General features: G+C 36.7%; 1 protein-coding gene across 1 annotated transcript in view; it reads left to right on the top strand.

Annotated features, from left to right (window-relative positions):
• The window catches only part of LOC150080426 (anoctamin-5-like), a 251,979-nt gene that overhangs the window by 98,659 nt on the left and 135,230 nt on the right, over nucleotides 1-18,090 (top strand). The window contains exons 11-12 of the mRNA XM_090381897.1: nucleotides 1,317-1,451; nucleotides 10,022-10,176. Of these exons, the coding sequence (XP_090238023.1) occupies nucleotides 1,317-1,451; nucleotides 10,022-10,176 (290 nt within the window). The remainder of the gene's footprint in view (nucleotides 1-1,316; nucleotides 1,452-10,021; nucleotides 10,177-18,090) is intronic.

Genomic DNA, 18,090 nt, shown 5'->3' with positions numbered 1-18,090 from the left:
GGCGCATCGGCTTCTGTGGCCACAATGCACCTCCCAAGGTTTTTGCATTTTTACTCTGCTCCAAGCCCGAGGCGGGATTTGAACATGCGACCTTTGGGTTGCCAGGCAGGCACTTTACCCACCTGGCTAGCCCGGTCGGTTTGTGCCATTAAAAACAGGATAAGTGTTGTACAATATCACTAACTTTGCTCCTTTCAAACATGCTTAGTCCTGTTCCACCTGACTTTTTTTTGCATAATATAATTCCCATTCCTCTGGTAGTAGAACCATCAAAAATGACAACTTATAGTTATATATTTGAGCTTATAGTTTTGCTGTTTTAGTAAAAAATTTTAAAAATAAATTTAATATCAAAGAAAATCTCTAAAAATTCTCTTATTTCTCAGTTCCATATAAGTTTAAATGGTAAATCAGAAGGTTGATATTTTGAGAAATAGTAACTGTAGTTTATTTTATAGTATTTATAAATTTCTTTTTCTGTCATTTGAAATATAATTTCATGAGACTGTCACATTTGTTGGCCAATAGCAACATAAATCTAATGTTTTATATATATATATATATATATATATAATTTTTCTGCTATTATAAATCATTTTTAAAATTGTCATTAACCTATATGAATAATTTTTCGTTTTGAATTGAGATCCTAATTCATATGCATAGTTTCAGATGTTGTTGGTTTATAAAATGTTAAATAATGTTAAAAAAAAAATGCAGCAATGACTTTTAATTAGTGAAAATATGACTATAGTGACATTTATTAAGAGTTTGCAAGTTTGGAATTGTGAGTGTATACATGTTCTAAAAAAAGAAAAACTCATTTCTATCTATTCAATATCTTTTCAGTGTTGGCTTTCCTTTCAAAGAAAGCAATCACTTTCTTAGGTAGGTAAATTATTTGGAAAACTTATTCTCTGGTATTTTCTGGAGGATTGAGCTAAAGAAGACACTAAGTTGAGTTATTCTGATATTGCTGAAGTGTTTGCCATTACCTCCATACCAAGTAGTTTCAAGTTAAATATCTTAGAAAGATCCATACCTTTTAAAAAGTCCAGTCCTCTTTCACAGATTGCACTTCATACATTATAGAACTCAGAGAAAGAGAGGAGGTTGTCAATTGTGATTCAGGGCTGAAGGTTAATTTTTCTATTTTCACTCTGTAAAATGTTAAAGTAAAAACAAAAACATAAATCTGAAATTCCTGTGAAGTATCTAGAATTGATAGTAATGGTAATGATTAAGAAATCCTTATTAAAAAAAAATATGATGGAATTTCATTCTCAAGACTTATCTTATTTTATTATAACTTTCAGGCATTACTTTGGTGTAAAGATTGGATTATATTTTGCATGGCTGGGATTTTATACATACATGCTTATTCCTGCATCTGTAGTGGGAGTTTTATGCTTTATTTATGGTTGCATTACTCTAAATTCAAATGTGCCAAGGTGAGAATATTATTTATTATTTTTTTTTTTTTGTTTTTTTGTTTTTTTTTATACTACATAAGTGAGCAGTGATTATTAATTGAATCTATGAGGTTCAAACCAAAATTCTCAGACTAGTGGCTGGAGTGCAAGTAGTATGAAGTACAGCTTTGCACCCGGTGGGGATTGTTGTATTGGTTTATTATTATTAGTAGTACTAGTACTGGCAAATGATGAAAGGAAGCAAGCTTATAAAGCATCAGCGAAAAAAAAAAAAAAAACACTACCCACCTGATCTCCCCATTTCCTCTAATAATATGTCTCATCCTTCCTTAAATTTATTTGCACTACTTGCTTCCACAACACCAGATGGTAGTTTTTCCAACAATCAGTACTGGCTGATTGTTGAAACAAACTCTCTAGTACTGGCAAATACTGCGTTTCCCAAATTGGGGTCCACAGATCCCTGGTGGTCTGTAGACCAGTTCCAGAGGATCTGCAAAACGTTCAGAAGGGGTATCAAGAATGTGTTTATTTTTCTAAAAATATATTGATAGAATCATGAGTTTTATAGAACATTACTTATTTTTGATATGATTAGTATGTATACAAGTCACTTACCTAACAGAGCATGTTCACTCTCCACCACTAGTGCACATTTATATTTATGCACATATGAATCATTGGTGAGGTCAGCTAATAGAAAACAACTTGCAGACGCTGCAGACTGATGCAAACCTTTGGTATATATATTATATTTATGTAATTTTTATTTTTTGTTATATTTTTTAACTTTTAATTGTATACATGTTCATTTTATGTATAGCAAATTGATGATAAATAAAGTTATTATTATATATATCTATGTAAAAATAAGAATAAAGTTGCGTTGTTTCACACATAAAATTTTGAATTTTCTTTTCAGAAAACTCAATGTTTGTGTGCACACACACACACACACACACACACACACACACACACACACACACACACACACACACACACACACACACACACACACACACACACACACACAGGCATATATATATGTAGGAGTCCCCAAACTTTTTTGATTTTTGAAGGGATCCATAGATCTCAGTAGTTTGGGAGCTGCTGCTCTAGCTGAAAGAAAATTTTCCCATATCTATCCTGCACCCATCCCTTTTCAGTTTAAGTTTATATCCCCTCGTGTGCGTGTGTGTTGTCTGAGAAAGAATATCATTGTTTGCTCAATTCATTTAGAGCCTTAAACACTTCAATCAATTTTCATGCAAGTTTCCAAGCACTACAATTTGCAGAACTGAATTCTTTTGTGGTAAGACTACCCCTTTGTTTTCTTAACTAGTCTGGTTGCTCTTCTGTGCACCTGTTTCAAGAGATTCACATTTTTCCTAAAATGAGGCTTCCAGACCTGTATGAAATACAAGATATGGCCTAACCATTGCCTTATACAGGAGAAAGAGGCTTTGAAAAGTTTTAAGCCCAATATAATCACAAAGGGTTTTCTTGAAAGACAATATTGCCAATCTGTGCTGTGACTAGTTTCCTTGAAAGACAGTATTGCCAATCTGTGCTGTGACTCTTCTTGTGGGCACAGAAAATTTCAAGTTTTTGACTATATTCTCCTTTATAGAGGGCATTGAAGTGCAGAAGGTGAATGAAGATGGCAGCTGTTGAGAGAATAAAAAGCACCATGCAGTCATTGAGTATCTTCATTAAAAGGGAATGTCACTGAAAGAAATTCATGAAGACATGCAGCAAACATTAAGGAGAATCTTGTCCTTCATATGCCATGGTCAAAAACTGGGTTGCCTAATTTAAGCATGGATGAGATGGTGTGTGATGATGTACTTGCAGTGGGAGGTCTGTTATCATGTTGACACCTACAAATGTGGATGCCGTTCATGATATCATCGTGCAAGACTGCAGAATAATATTGAAGCACATCAAGACAACATTCACATCTCCCATGATTGAGCTCATGATATTATGGTGAATGTTTTAGGAATGAAGATGGTGTCTTTGAGGTGGTTTCCTAAAGCAGAAGTGCGAATGAAGTGAGGTGTGTTGTCATGAGACTTTACAGCATTTTAAAGTGAATGAAGCTCAGTTTTGGTAGCGGTATGTCACTGTGGACAAAACAAAAGAACAATAAAAACTGTGGATGCACACCTCTTCTCCCCCTCTTAAAAAGTTTTGAGTGCAGAAGGAGTGATCGTGGTTCATTTCCTGGAATGAGGTGCTACTATCAGTGCCGAGTATTGTTCTAACCTACTGAGACACCTTCCATGAGGAATTGAAACTCAAGAGACATGGGAAATTGGCCAAAGGAGTCATCTTTCCTGAAGAAAGATGACTCCTTTGGCCAATGTGTCAGTGTGCGCGCGCACACACACACACACACACACACACACACACACCGCATTTGTAACTCAGACAATACTGCGTGACTGTGGGTTCGAGCTATTGCAGCATCCGTCCTGCTCACCAGATTTGGCTCGGTTGATGCAGTCAACCACTGGTTTGAGTAAAAATCTGAGTTTTATTTGAGTCAGCTTACAAAAGCTAGTGGATTGTGCCAGAAAGTATGTTGACTTAAGAGGGGGACTATTTTTAAAAAATAAATGGGTTTCACAACTTTCCAACATACCTTCTCAAGAGGTTAGAAACTTTTCAGCCTTTCCTCATACAATGCAATAATCGACTCCTTGTCACTGCTCGCAGTGTTCCTGTACATCATTCACAGAACCCCCAATGTAACCAGTTGAGCAGGAACAGCAGTGCGTAGCACATGCTTCTTGATTACACCGGGGTTCGAGCCTGTGACCACCAAATACGGAGGATGCGGAAAGGTCAGGGAATGACCACCGCATATCTCCGGAGCAATATGGCCTTAGTTGCTAATGCTCCTAAAAACCAAATAACAACAACAGAACCCCCAAGAGCCTGCTAGAAAAGCTCTTTGGGTTCTATCAGTCTAATTTTTTTGACAAGATTTGTCAGTCTAAATTTGCTTAAGTTTTCTAGGTCTTGCTGTAGTAGTATGCCTTGATTCTTGTCTTTAACCACCCTGCCAACATTTGTATCCTCTGTGAATTTAGACAATAAGCTTGATATGCCTTCATCAATATCGCTAATAAATATTTTAACAATAACAGGCCCAACACTGAATCCCAAAGGACTCCACTAATAATATGAGTCCATGAAGAGCAATGCCCATTGATAACAACTCTGTCTTCTCCCACTCAACCATCCCTTTTCCATAGCAGTAACTTGTCCCTAATGCTACACTGCTCCAATTTGTGCAGAAGTCTTGTGTGGAACAGTACCAGAAATTTTACTGAAATCTAAATATATGATGTTAAAATATTAATTTCATCCAGATCTTTGTTATTGTATCATAGTAGGTAATCAGATTGGTAATAACAATAGGTAATAACAAACCTGTACTGTGATTTCTTTATAATTCTATTCCCATTGAGTTGATCCTGCAATACTTCTTTAATGGAGTCAGTGATTAGCCACTGACTCCATTAAAGAAGTTCATGGAGTCAGTGGTTAACCACAGATTTCATTATTTTACCTGGAATGGAAGTCCTGTTTACAGGTCTATAATTGCTCAAGTTGTCCTTTGTGATCCCCTTTGAGAATAGAAGACACATTTGCATGCCTCCAATATATAGGGGCCTTCCTTGAATCGAAGGATGCCCTTATAATTATGGCTAAGGGTTTGCTTACCTCTTTTGCTGCTTCTTTTAATGTAACTGGATATATCCCATCAACTAGGTTCAGTTAGGTTAATTAATGACTCATCTCTAACAGAGTCTCTTCACTCTGTCTGATAGATGTACTGTTTCTGCTGCATGCCTTTTCTACAGATACTTCCATGGGCACTGTTCTTCTGAATTGGCTTCTGTAATTCCCACTCTCTCTTTCAAAAAAGTCTGAACATGTGCCCCCACCAGTCAATATCCATTTACTGTCCAACTTCAAACTCAGAACCAACTTTTCATCTTCCTCGTTTATTCATTCAACTGCCATATTCTGGAACAGCCTTCCTTCATACATATTTCCTGAAAATTAGTCTACAGAAGTTCATGTCTAATGTCAAAAAATATCTTCTTTCATCATCTCAGCCTCCAACCCATGCACGGTACTAAGTACTATAGGTTCTAATACCTCTTGTGTTTGGGGTTTCCTAAAAAAAAAAGCCCCAGGTGCCTGTTTACTTTTAGCTTCAGCAGTTTACTTTCTCTTCAGTTGTGACAAATTCATTTAGTTCCCAGTTATAATTTGGTGTATTCTGGTGTTACCATCCATAAAAACTTCATGTGTGAATATAGATGAAAAATATTTATATATTGTTTGTCAGCAATCTGAACAGAATCATTAACAGTTATGTGGTTGAAGAATTCTCTGAGTTTGGGAATTGGGTATGTATAAATTCTTGTAAACATTCAACCAGTTCAAAAGAAAGTTTATTTTAAAATAAAAGGTAGCAAAATAGTTACAGTTAAAATTCATTAAATGAATAGAATATATAAGACAAAAGTAATTAAAATATGCTGGTTAAAAGTGCTAAACATCTACATGGACAGGTTAGTTAGTATATGCAGTACATTTCAGATACATTTGATTGTTTTCTTAAATTAAAGGATTTTTTTTCTTTTTCTATGATTCATAGTGAAAAATAAATATAGTTATCTCCATATTAATTAGTAAGGTTATAATTTTATAGACCACTTAATGGAACTGGCTGGATATGAGTAAATTTCCAAGCAGAAGGAAAAACATCTTTGGAATAAGAAAGTGAGAAAAAGGGGGCAAAGAACTGGAGTTAGTTCAGGAGCACAGGTTTTGAGAACAAGTGGAGAAATACCATCAGGACCTGAAGCTTTCTGATCATCAAGTTTTGTCAAAATCCTTCTGACATCCTTTTGACGGAAGACCACAGGAGCCATTGAATGGAGTGTGTTGGGAATGGTGGGAGGTGTTTTACAAAGATCATTAATACATGAGTTAGAAGAAAAATGGGACAACAAAACCAACAAAATGTGACAACAGAACCATCTGGTTTTGACAAAGGTGGGAGCAGAGATGGGCAAAAGTTGCACCAATAGCTTTGACAAGAGACCAGAATGCTCGGCTACCATTAGGGCAAGAAGCAAGTTTTCTACTCTTAGCCTGTTCAAAATCTAGTTTGGACTGATTAATAACTGCTTTATAATTGTAGTGAGCTTTGGTGTAGGCAATAATCGAAACTGAAGAATTGGAAACAAGCCAATTACGATATGCAACATTCTTTTCTTGAACAGCCTTAGCACATTTATTGGAAAACCAAGGTTTAGATAAAGGACAAAAATTTAAAGTGGAGTGTGGAATAAAGGATTCCATTCCTACAAGAATAATTTCACTGACGCGATCTGAGCAAACGTTGACATCAGAAGTTTTGAAACAGTAATCCGACCAAGGAAAAGAAGAAAAGAAATCTCACAGGTCATCCCATTTTGCATTCTTGTAATGCCAAACAACACAAGGTTGGGAATAGCCATGATATAAAGGCTTCATTGGAGAAGAGACAATCACCAAGTTGGGATCTGAGGTGCCTAAAGGACCACTCACTTCGACTGTATACTTAGAAGGGTTGTTTGTGAGAAAAATATCAAGCATGTTGGCTGTATGATTAGGATTGTCTGGTATTCTGGTAGGTAAATGAACAATCTGTGGAAAGTCATTAGTAATTGCAAAAGCCTCAGCATCTCGACTAGCTGGGGCTGTGTGACTAGAAAACGGAAGCCAGCTGGAGTTGTGAACATTAAAATCACCAAGGAAAATTACCTCACTGTTAGGAAAGTTGGACTGGAGAAAGTCAAGTTGCAAAGAGAGGAAGTCAAAGAGCTCCAAGTGATTAGTGGAGTTGGGAGAACGATAGAGACAACAGATGAATTTGACAGAATGAGGCAGAGAGATTTTAAGCCAGAGAAGATCGAAAAGAGGAGATTCCAAATTACCAAGTCTCTGACAGGGAATATCGGAATGGACATATGCACAAGTACCAGCTTTGAGGCAAAAAGAATCATACAGTGAATAATTTAGGCAAATGAGATGGACAGTAGTTGGATCAACTGATAACTGAGATTTTGTCAGAAAAAGTACATGGGGTTTGGCAGACTGCAAGTGAAAATGGACATCACTGAGATTAGAATTGAGACCACGTATATTTGTGAAATGAACTAGTAAGTGTTTGGGAGGTTTAGATCTTTTCACAGATAAGCTTACTCAATTAGTTTGGCAATTCACGGTATATTCAAAAGTAAGAAAAAGTGGGGGGGGGGGGGGGACATGCTGTATGAAGTAGCGGAATTTTTGGATTTTGCATACACATGGTAAGAATATACCCAGATCCTTGACATAATGTGGCCTCGACAATGCCCCCCCCCCCATACACACTACTCGGACTTCCTCCAGTCACTGACAGAGTAGAGGTAGCAAGATTATACACTAGCTGATCTGGTAGCCTTCTACAGCATTACCAATACATTCGGTCCGGTGTGCTAACTAGCGGCCCGCCTGTGAACAGCCGTTTTAGAGCTCTACCCTCGAAATGTAAGGAAGATTGGATCTTGCCATGATGTCATCATAACCTCAAAAGTCATCAGTCATACTGCATGATGGAAGAGATGGGGAAGGGTTGACTGGAACTTAGCTCTGGAGACTAAACATGGGTTCCACCACTTCAAGCCTCCAATAAGCAAAGTGGTGGTATTGTACTGGTTGATGAGTCATCTACCACCTAGTAATTTAATACAATACCCTCATGAGAGGTTATTGTATAAGCTTGAACAGGTTGGGATTACTGGTAAAATTCTAAGATGGATTGCTGGGTGGCTGCAGGGCGGAAGGCAGAGGCTTGTGATTAATGGATATTCTTCAGATTGGTGTAACATTAGGAGTGGGATCCCTTGAGGATCGTTTCTTGGACCATTGTTGTTTCTCATTTTCATAAATGATACCAATGAAGGAATAGAAGGCGTGATGTCAAAATTTGCAGATGATGTAAAGATTGGCAGAGTCGTTAAAGATCAGTGCCAAGCAGCACTCCTTCAGGATGACTTGAACAGACTTCAGAGATGGTCAGAGAAGTGGCAACTATGCTTTACTGCTGCTAAATGCACTTAGGGAATAGCAATTCTTAAATAAATGATAGACTTGGTGGGTTGAATTAAAAACAGTGGAAGAGGAAAGGGACCTGGGAATTACAGTATGAGCAGATGAGAAGTTTTATGAATGGTGTAAACAGGCAGCCAGGAAAGCCCACGGTGTTCTGTCGTTGATTTATCAAACATTATCCTGTAAAGATATGGAGGTCACAGTCCCACTGCATAAGGTAATTATAAGACCACATTTGGAATACTGTGTTCAAGTATGGAGATGGCCATCTGAAAAAAAAATCGAACTCCTTGAAAGGGTCCAAAGGCAGGCAACTTAGCATGGTGAGATCGGCAGGGGCAACCATACGAAGAAAGATTCCATATATGTAGGTTTATAGAGCTTGGCAACCAGGCATCTCAGAGGTGACCTGATTGAGGTTTATAAGACTCTGAGAGGCATTAGTAAAATGAACTAAGGTTGAATTTTCATTATTATAGAGAATTTCAGAACTCGGTGGCATAAATTAAAATTGCAGTGGAAGGATTTAGACTAGATTATAGGAAATTTTCTTTTAGCCAACAAGTTGTTGATTGCTGAAACAGGTTGCATTCAGAGGTAATTGAGACTGACAGTTTGAATAAATTCAAAGGTCAACTGGATAGTTACCTGCGTGAGGAGGGAAGCATATAATTCGTATTTTCTTATCTACTTGAATTTTTTTTTGCCAGTTCAGCAAAAACCTGTGGCTTCTTTGCACTATATGGTGAATACTATTATTATTATTACTATAGCAGTAATGACATTTTCATTGCAGAATCCATAATCATACACCATATCAGCATATTTAGCACATGTAAACGTAAAAGGCATGTTGAAAGTAACAATGGGGCAAAGGAATGACACTGCTGTGCACACTACAAGTTTTGTCTTGCTGTGTTTAATAAGGTTGTGCAGGCACACAAATTATGGGTGTGATTTGCAGTAGTACATTGCTGAGAATGTGTGAACATTATATAACTCTGTAATTATTCAGAATCGGACTCATGTTCGCGAGAACTTTTTATTATTCAAAATTGCCTTAGAAATCAAAACTTGAAGTTATGCTACTCCCTTTGGTTCATTTTCAAATGAAAAGTAAGCCTAACCCATTGTCAAGGCTATGTATTTTGTTAGTCTTCCTTTATAATGTTTTTCAAGCCTAGTTTATGGAAAAATATGCATTATAGGCATCTTATTTTTTTGCTGGTAATAAAAGTTGAAGTGGTGTAAATTTCTGCATTGCTGTTTTAATAATCTTTGGTTAATAATTTTTATTTTGAAATCTTTAAGTGATTATTTTGGCTTTATTTATTTATGTATAAAATTTTTGTTTTATGTTAACTGTATTATTTCAATTACTGATTTTCATGCTTTTCATATGTTTATGAATTTTGTTCTAGCAATGAAATTTGTAAAAGTTACCTGGTCACATGTCCACAGTTTAGTGAAGACTATCGTTATAGATTTCTAAATGAACAGTGCAATGCTTCAAGGATAACATACCTTGTGGATAATGCAGCTACTGTTTTTTTTGCTGTTTTTATGTCACTCTGGGGTAGGTATTATGTTGTTAATCATGAATATTAACCATTAAAAAGATTGATTAATTAATTAAAATTGGTGCATCATCTTAATTGACATGTTTATATCACTTGTGAAGATTGTTGTTGCTTTGCCTGAAATTTCCATAGTTCGGAAAATATTTTTCCAAATCCACATTAGAAGCATAACACAAAATATAAGCTTCATGCCTTTAGAACATACTCAAGAAGATTAGCTGCCAGCACTCATGCCTTGAAGCACTGAACATAGCTATCAATAATAGTACTATGAATCACACAAGGGGAGTGCACTTACATCCTATTATAGAATGTACTGTATTGCAGTGCGATGAGCGCCTGGTGGTCATCACGTGTATGTAATTCTGTTCTACCGACACCAGACTCATGATACATGATCATGCCCAGGTGACTTTTACTATTGTAACCATCAATATATACTGAAGTACATCATTCACCTACTAGCTGATGATGAGGCACTTCGTCTTGAAAGCTTCTGTGCATTTTAACACTTTTATTATATTATATTTTAACACTTTTATCTTATTGTATTTTAACGCTTTTATCTTACAAATATATCATTTATTTATTTTAACCAGTTAGTCGGTCATTGCAAGAAACTTGGATGATACTCAAGAAGAAGAAGCAATCAGTAGAAGTTATATTCACATAGTTGCTCATGGCTGTAGAGGCAAAAATTTATTACCCTCATAATGGCTAATTATGAGGATAATAAAATGAAATATTTCCACATCTTTTTTATGAAAAAATGTTCCCCATTCCCATATAGTCTATCTCAATCAAAATATTTGCATTAAAAATATTTATTTTTGATATTTTGTATATTCTTTCATATAGATATATCTTTACCGCACCTGCCATCAGTCCAGATTTAAGATGGAGATTCCCTGTTTTCAAATTATTTTTACCCTTTCTCAATCTCACCACTGTAGCATAGTTTTTCTCTATCTTTTTTGCCAAAAAAAAAAAAAAAAAAAGTATTACTGTGGCTTTTCTGTTAAATTTGTAATTTTTTAAAAAATTCTGCACATTATTGTTATCATTAATGAATGGGCCATCAACTGCACATATTTTATGGAATGTAGTCTTTGCATAAAATATATAGAAAATGTAAAATGCTTTGATTTGTTTTCTGTTGCAAGTAGTGTTTACTTTATTTTTTTGTGTGGTGTTGAAACTAATTAACCATGCCCTTCAATAAGATGCCAAAGAAATATGTTGAAACTTTTCAGAAAACATATATGTAAGATTTTTCATGTATTATAAAATCTAGAAATGGTAAAACCTTTGCTTTGTGATTGTAAAACCTTTGCTTTGTGATGTAAATGTGATTTTGAATATCAAATGGTGGTAAATGTGATAAGCAAAAATCATACATGCTGAATGCTCAATTGCATTGTTGATCATAGAACACAATCTTCCTCTGAGTTGTGCTGGATATTGGGCATCTACTAAAAGCATGCAGGGGTTTCCTTTCATGCTTGTTGTTATAGGCTGCTAATCTTGTAGCCATGTTGTTCAGGAATATTTCCCAGTAGTGAATAACAAAAAAAAAGTAGATGTGGAAGAAATGCTTGTTGTTTCATTTTCATTTAATGCATGCCACTGAAATAAAGATTGGCTGTGTTTGGGTAAATGGTTAACTAGACTGGTACAACAGTAGTAAGCTGTGATGAGTCTATTAAAGAAGAGAATATAAGCGGTGAGAAAAGCCATACAAGTCTTTTTCAAAGTTTCCAAATTGAAAAGTACAGCAAACTAGTAAGTATCCCTGCTACTCATTGATACTACTGAGTAGCAGTAGCATCACTAATGAATAGCATGGCTTGTGTCCAAATAAATGCAGTTCCTGATCCATACCTAAGAAAAAGACAAGTTAACGAACCATCAAAGAAAGTAATACAGAAATTTAGCAGTTCTTCATAGCAGTGCAGTGTATAATAAAATATTCAGCCAGTCAAAAAACAAAATTCCTCTTCAGATCTCTTTTATCTTCAGAACTTTGAAATGTTCTTGGCATCCAAATCTAGACAGGAAGGCCATTTTTATGAACAAAGCAAATGTTGAGCAGAAGAATTAGTAAAAATTCTCCTCATCAACATTTCTGAAAATGATGAAATCTACAAGAGTATCTTCCATGAAGCTATCATAATTAGTTGGTATCTAACAGACAATCCAAACAGAAATCCACAGACAGAAAAATCCTGGGTAAGCTAATGTTTGAAACATACTGTACTGATAAACAGTCCTTGGCTGTATCTTAATATAAAATGTGTATGTTGTTAGTGAAATTAATTTCAAGTCATCCAAAGTCTGGATTTCAAAAACCCTGCTTTCCTTCATCTTGCAATTTTAAAATCACCAGCATTTCAAGAGTCAAAATGTGGCTGCTATGGTTTTCTCTTCTCATTTCTTATTTTGATATATTTAAATTAAAACTTTTTTTTTTTTACAAAAAATCCAAATGTAAAAGGTATTAGAACATGTTGTACAGTAGAGCATCAGTTATCCGGAATAATTAATGTCAGACCGACCTCTTCCGGATAGCAAAATTTTCTGGATAATCGAATGTAAGGTAAAATTAAATAAATTCTGTTACAATGTATTAAGGTAAAAGAAAAAGACTTTAAATAGCGTGAAAAAAAACAAATTCATTTAATTAAAAAAATAATATTAATAACTTATACATAATAATTTTCACATTTACATATTTATGTATATTCAGATGGGTTATTTTACTGCAAATTTTACGTGGAAAAAAATTTAAAGTAATTTTTTAAAATAATGTTTGCTTGTTTTTTTGTTTTGTTTTTGTGACCTTTTTTGCTGCTTAATCTCTCAAGTTTCTTAATAATATCAATTTGATTATATCGCATTCTGCCTGGTTTTCTGCCCATTTTAGTGCTGTTTCTTTTTGTTGATATTTTACGGTAAAAAAAAAAAAAAAAAAAAAAAAACTGAGAAAAATAATAAATCACACACTTTTGTGCTGATATTATTCTTACTGAATCCGGAGGTAAACTAAACATAATATGAAATGAAGAGAAAAAAATATGTCATAGAAAATTGGGTTCACCGAAGCAAATGACTAAACTCATTGTTTCTGGGAAAACCAGATATATGATGTAAAAAAAAAAAAAAAACAGACAGAAATACTCTCGTAGCATAATAAACAATTGTCTCAAATACTACCATTATTGGTAGTATTTGAGACAATTGTTGCAATAAAAAAATCAAGCTTTCAAATTATTCCGGATAACTGACTTCTGGATAACTGACTATTCTTCTGTAAATAGGTTTAGTAGCATTCGTTAGCTTCTTATTTTGAATTTAGCCAGCGATTTTTGGAAGTTACGACTCCTGGTGTTGGCACCAGTATTGTTGAACTAGCTGCCATATTGTAGTCGATAAGAAATAGCTTAACATATATATATATATATATATATATATGTGTTATCTCGAACTGATAGCGAAGGTATAAAGTAAAACTAGATAGCATAATACGAAGCGCTGTATTAGGAATCTGTTAGCTTATTATCAATTAATCAAATATATTATTAATCTTATTAAATTTCATTGTTAATTAAATTGTATTTAAACGGAACTCATGACCCAGACTAGAGCTGCGAAGCAAAGATCACAGACCAGCGAGAGTGCTGTGGCTCCTGGGAGAAACAAAGTGGGCAATTCGCCAATGCATCAGTCTCAAAAAATGTGCGAAATGTGAAAGGTTTGCCGACCTTTCTAAAACAGGACATGACCTAGCCAAGGAGGATGCCTTTGTGTGTGTGTGTGTGTGTGCTAGGTCTGGAGTGTCAAGAAATTAGGCGCCAACTCAGCGTTCTGATGGGAGTCTATGAAAGCTTGAGGTGTAGGGTAAATGCCCTTGAAGAAATTAATGAGGGGCCCATCAGGCTCTCAGCTGCCCAACTCAATGACAGAGCTCACTCCTGTGCATCAGGCAACACAGAGGCAATCTCCAAGGCAGAATGTGCTGGTCTCAAAGGAACTAGTTATTGTTGGTGACTCTATTGTCAGGGAGATGGGGAATATACTCTGTAAGAAGGATAGGTGGAACAGGACCAGGGGCAAAAGTTGATGACATTGTAGAGCAGATATCATCTTTTCAGGGCACAAAAAGTGATATTGTTGTACACATTGGAACTAATGACATTTAGAGTAAGAGATCTGCAGATTTACTCAACAGGTCAATGTTGAAAAAAAGTTGAAAGTTAGGGTTGAATGTGAAAGTGTTTGCAATTCTGCCCAGACACGATAGGAGGGAGTATATGATGAGAGCCTTGTTAATCAATTCGGCTCTAGAGAGATTGTGCAAGGCTCATGGGGTAGAATTTTTTTCAGCCTGTTCTGTGCTTGTTGACAGTAGAGACTGCTTCTGCAGGGATGGGATACACTTAAATAGAAAGGATGCAAGAATATTTGCTGATGCTATCAAGGCAGTGTTAGGTGGGTTAAAAAACTGCTAGCGTGAGGGGGGGGGATACACAGACTGAAAGGTTAACAGTGGCCCCAGGCAGAGGCAAAAGTGATTCTTGCACCGCTTCTATTAGAATGGGCAGCAGACTGGAAAGCAAGGTAATGGAGATTTCCAGGACTGCTGGGAGTCATAGTGAAACAAGTAAATACGTGGCTAGGAGCAGGAACAGGTGCATGTATACTTGCATGTACACCAATGCTAGGAGTATAGTTAATAAATTTGATGAGCGTGAAGTGCTAGTCAAGACATCAAAGGCAGATATTGTTGGGATATCAGAGACGTGGTGTCACACAGATATAGGCAGTGCAGAGTTGGAATTTGGAGAGTACAATGTGTATAGGAAGTATAGACAGGATAGGAAGGGAGGAGGAGGAGTTATGCTGTTAGTTAAGAAACACATAAAATCTAAGGAAGTGCATCCAATTGATGCTGGTGGACAATGCAGTGTTGAGTCTGTTTGGTGTGAAATAAGCACTGGTAAAGGAAAAATGAGAGTAGGTGTGTTGGCCTGATGAATCTGATGCGTACAATGAGTAGTTGTTCAGAGAAATAGAGTGGGCCAGTAAATCAGAATGTGTTATGGGAGATTTTAACTTTCCAGATATTGACTGGAACTTGTGGGTCGATCACTCACACACTAGCAACACTTTTGTGGATTTATTGGATGACTGTTTTCTACAGCAACATGTTCGAGAGGTAACCAGAGGGAGTAATACTGTTGATCTGATTATCAGTAGCGATTCTTCATGCATTAAGAATCTGCAGATAAAGGAACCACTGGGCGACAGTGATCACAATGTATTGATGTGGGAATTATTTAAAGATGTAACTACCATCAAGGCTAAAGGGAAGGGCTTTTGCTTTCATAAAGGTGACTACAGAAGTCTCACACAGTTTTTAAATTCTGTACAGTGGGATCAACTGATGATGTGTTACCAACAGTGAATTCTAAATGGGAAGCCTTCAGGGACTTAATTTTGGAGACTACTAGGCTTTTCATTCTAACTAAGAAATACTGTTCAAGGTTTAGGCCTCAATGGATGTCAGATGAATTAATGAGGCTAGTGGCAGAGAAGAAGAATGTATGGGATGCATATAAAGTATCAGGTGACACAGAAGCCTATGATAGGTATAAACTAGTCTGTAATCAAGTCACAAAGGAGGTTAGGCAGGCAAAGGCAGATTATGAGAAATCTTTGGCAAAGCATGCGAAGAAAAACAGCAAGGAGTTTACTTATGTGAACTCTAGAAGGAAAGGGATGAATCAGATCAGACCACTTAACATAGATGGGTTGACTATTGATGATCATGCTCAGGTAGCTGATAAACTGAATGAGTGTTTTGCATCTACATTCACACATGAGGAGTTATTCAAAGAGGGAGTGCCAGACGTTTATCAAGCGCTAACATGGAGCTAAGTGATTTTGTAATAACTGAGAGCAATGTGGAGGAGAAATTGTTGAACTTAAACATAAGGAAGGCATCTGGGGTGGGCGGGATCTATCCAGTTATATTAAAAGAGGCAGCAAAGGAAGTAAGCAAATCCTTAGCCATAATTATGAGAGCTTTCTTGGACTCGGAGGAGGTCCCCATGGACTGGAGGTGTGCAAATGTATCAGCAATTCACAAAGGAGGTTCAAAAGGTGACACAAGTCACCTTTGTATCATCTGCAAACTTGGACATTAAACCTAATATACCTTCATCAATATCATTGATAAATATGCAAAACAACAATGGGCCCAACACCGAACCTTGAGGAACTCCACTAATAACATTTGCCCATGAGGAGCAGTGTCCACTGATTACCACTCTGTTGTCTTCCACTCAACCATCCCTTTAACTACAGACCTGTTAGATTAACTTGTATTCCGGGGAAAAAAATGGAATCACATGTTAAAGAAGCATTGCAGGATCATCTAGACAAGACTACAGTAATAGTTAAGACACAGCATGGGTTTGTCAAAGGGAGGTCTTGTCTGACCAATTTGATTTGTTACAATGGAACTGAATGCCAAAAATAATTTTGAGATCATACTTGGATTTCAGGAAAGCTTTTGATACTGTTGCACATGGAAGACTGCTGTACAAATTGGGATAGGTATGGCATCAAGGGTAAGCTGCTACAATGAATAAAGGGATGGTTGAGTGGAAGACAACAGAGTGGTAATCAGTGGACACTGCTCCTCATGGGCAAATGTTATTAGTGGAGTTCCTCAAGGTTCGGTGTTGGGCCCATTGTTGTTTTGCATATTTATCAATGATATTGATGAAGGTATATTAGGTTTAATGTCCAAGTTTGCAGATGATACAAAGGTTGGCAGGGTTGTTAACAACAGTAATGACAGTATGATACTCCAACTGGATCTAGATAAGTTGGGAAAATGGGCTGAGAAGTGGCAATTGGTGTTTAACATTGACAAGTGCAAAGTACTGCATATGGGTAGCAATAACCAAAGAGAAACATACCAGCTGTGTGGTACTACACTCAGGGAAGTGGAAAGTGAAAAAGACCTGGGGGGTAATTGTGCAGCCAAATATGAAGTTCACTGAGCAGTGCAGATGGGCTGCCAGGGCAGGTCATGGAGTCTTGTCGATGATATATAGGAATTTTGATAGCAGTGACAGGGAGGTGATAATCCTGTTATACAGGGCAACGGTCAGGCTACACCTAGAGTATTAGCATTAGCATTAGTAGAGGCATTTGATGCAAGAAAGCAAGCTTATGCAGCATCAGCCAAAAAAAAAAAAAAAAAACCCACTTCCACTTCACCCCTCTGTTCGTTCAAAATACCTGTCCAGCTGAGCCTTAAACTTATTTAGGCTATCAACCTCCACCACAAGGGATGGCAGTCTGTTCCACCAACCAACCACCCGCTGGCTAAAGGCAAATTTCCGCACGTCTATCCTACATCTGTCTTTCCTCAATTTGAATTTATGCCCTCTCAGGTGATTTTTCTGAGCTAGAGGAAGAATCCCATCAGCATTGAGCATGCTTAAACCATTCAAGGCTTTATACACCTCTATCAGATCACCTCGCTGGTGCCTAGTCTCCAGACACTGTAATTTGCAAAACTTAAGCCTTTCTTCGTAAGAGCACCCCTTTGTTCCATTCAATAATCTTGTTGCCCTTCTCTGTACTCGTTCCAGCAGCTCTACATCCTTCTTGAAATGAGGCCTCCAGACCTGTATACAGTACTCTAGGTGTGGCCTGACCATTGCCTTATACAATGGAATAATCACCTCCTTATCCCTGCTGGAAAAATTCCTGTATATCATTGACAATACTCCATGAGCTACTCTTGCAGCCCGTCTGCACTGCTCAGAGAACTTCATATCTGCCTGCACAATCACCCCCAAGTCCCTTTCATTCTCTACCACTGTCAGTGTAGT

This window comes from Mastigoproctus giganteus, chromosome 9 (genome assembly GCF_048544385.1).
Source record: "Mastigoproctus giganteus isolate SK-2022 chromosome 9, ASM4854438v1, whole genome shotgun sequence".
NCBI lineage: Eukaryota > Metazoa > Arthropoda > Arachnida > Uropygi > Thelyphonidae > Mastigoproctus > Mastigoproctus giganteus.
The sequence above is the reverse complement of the archived record's forward strand: the minus strand, read 5'-3'. Positions and strand labels throughout refer to the sequence as shown.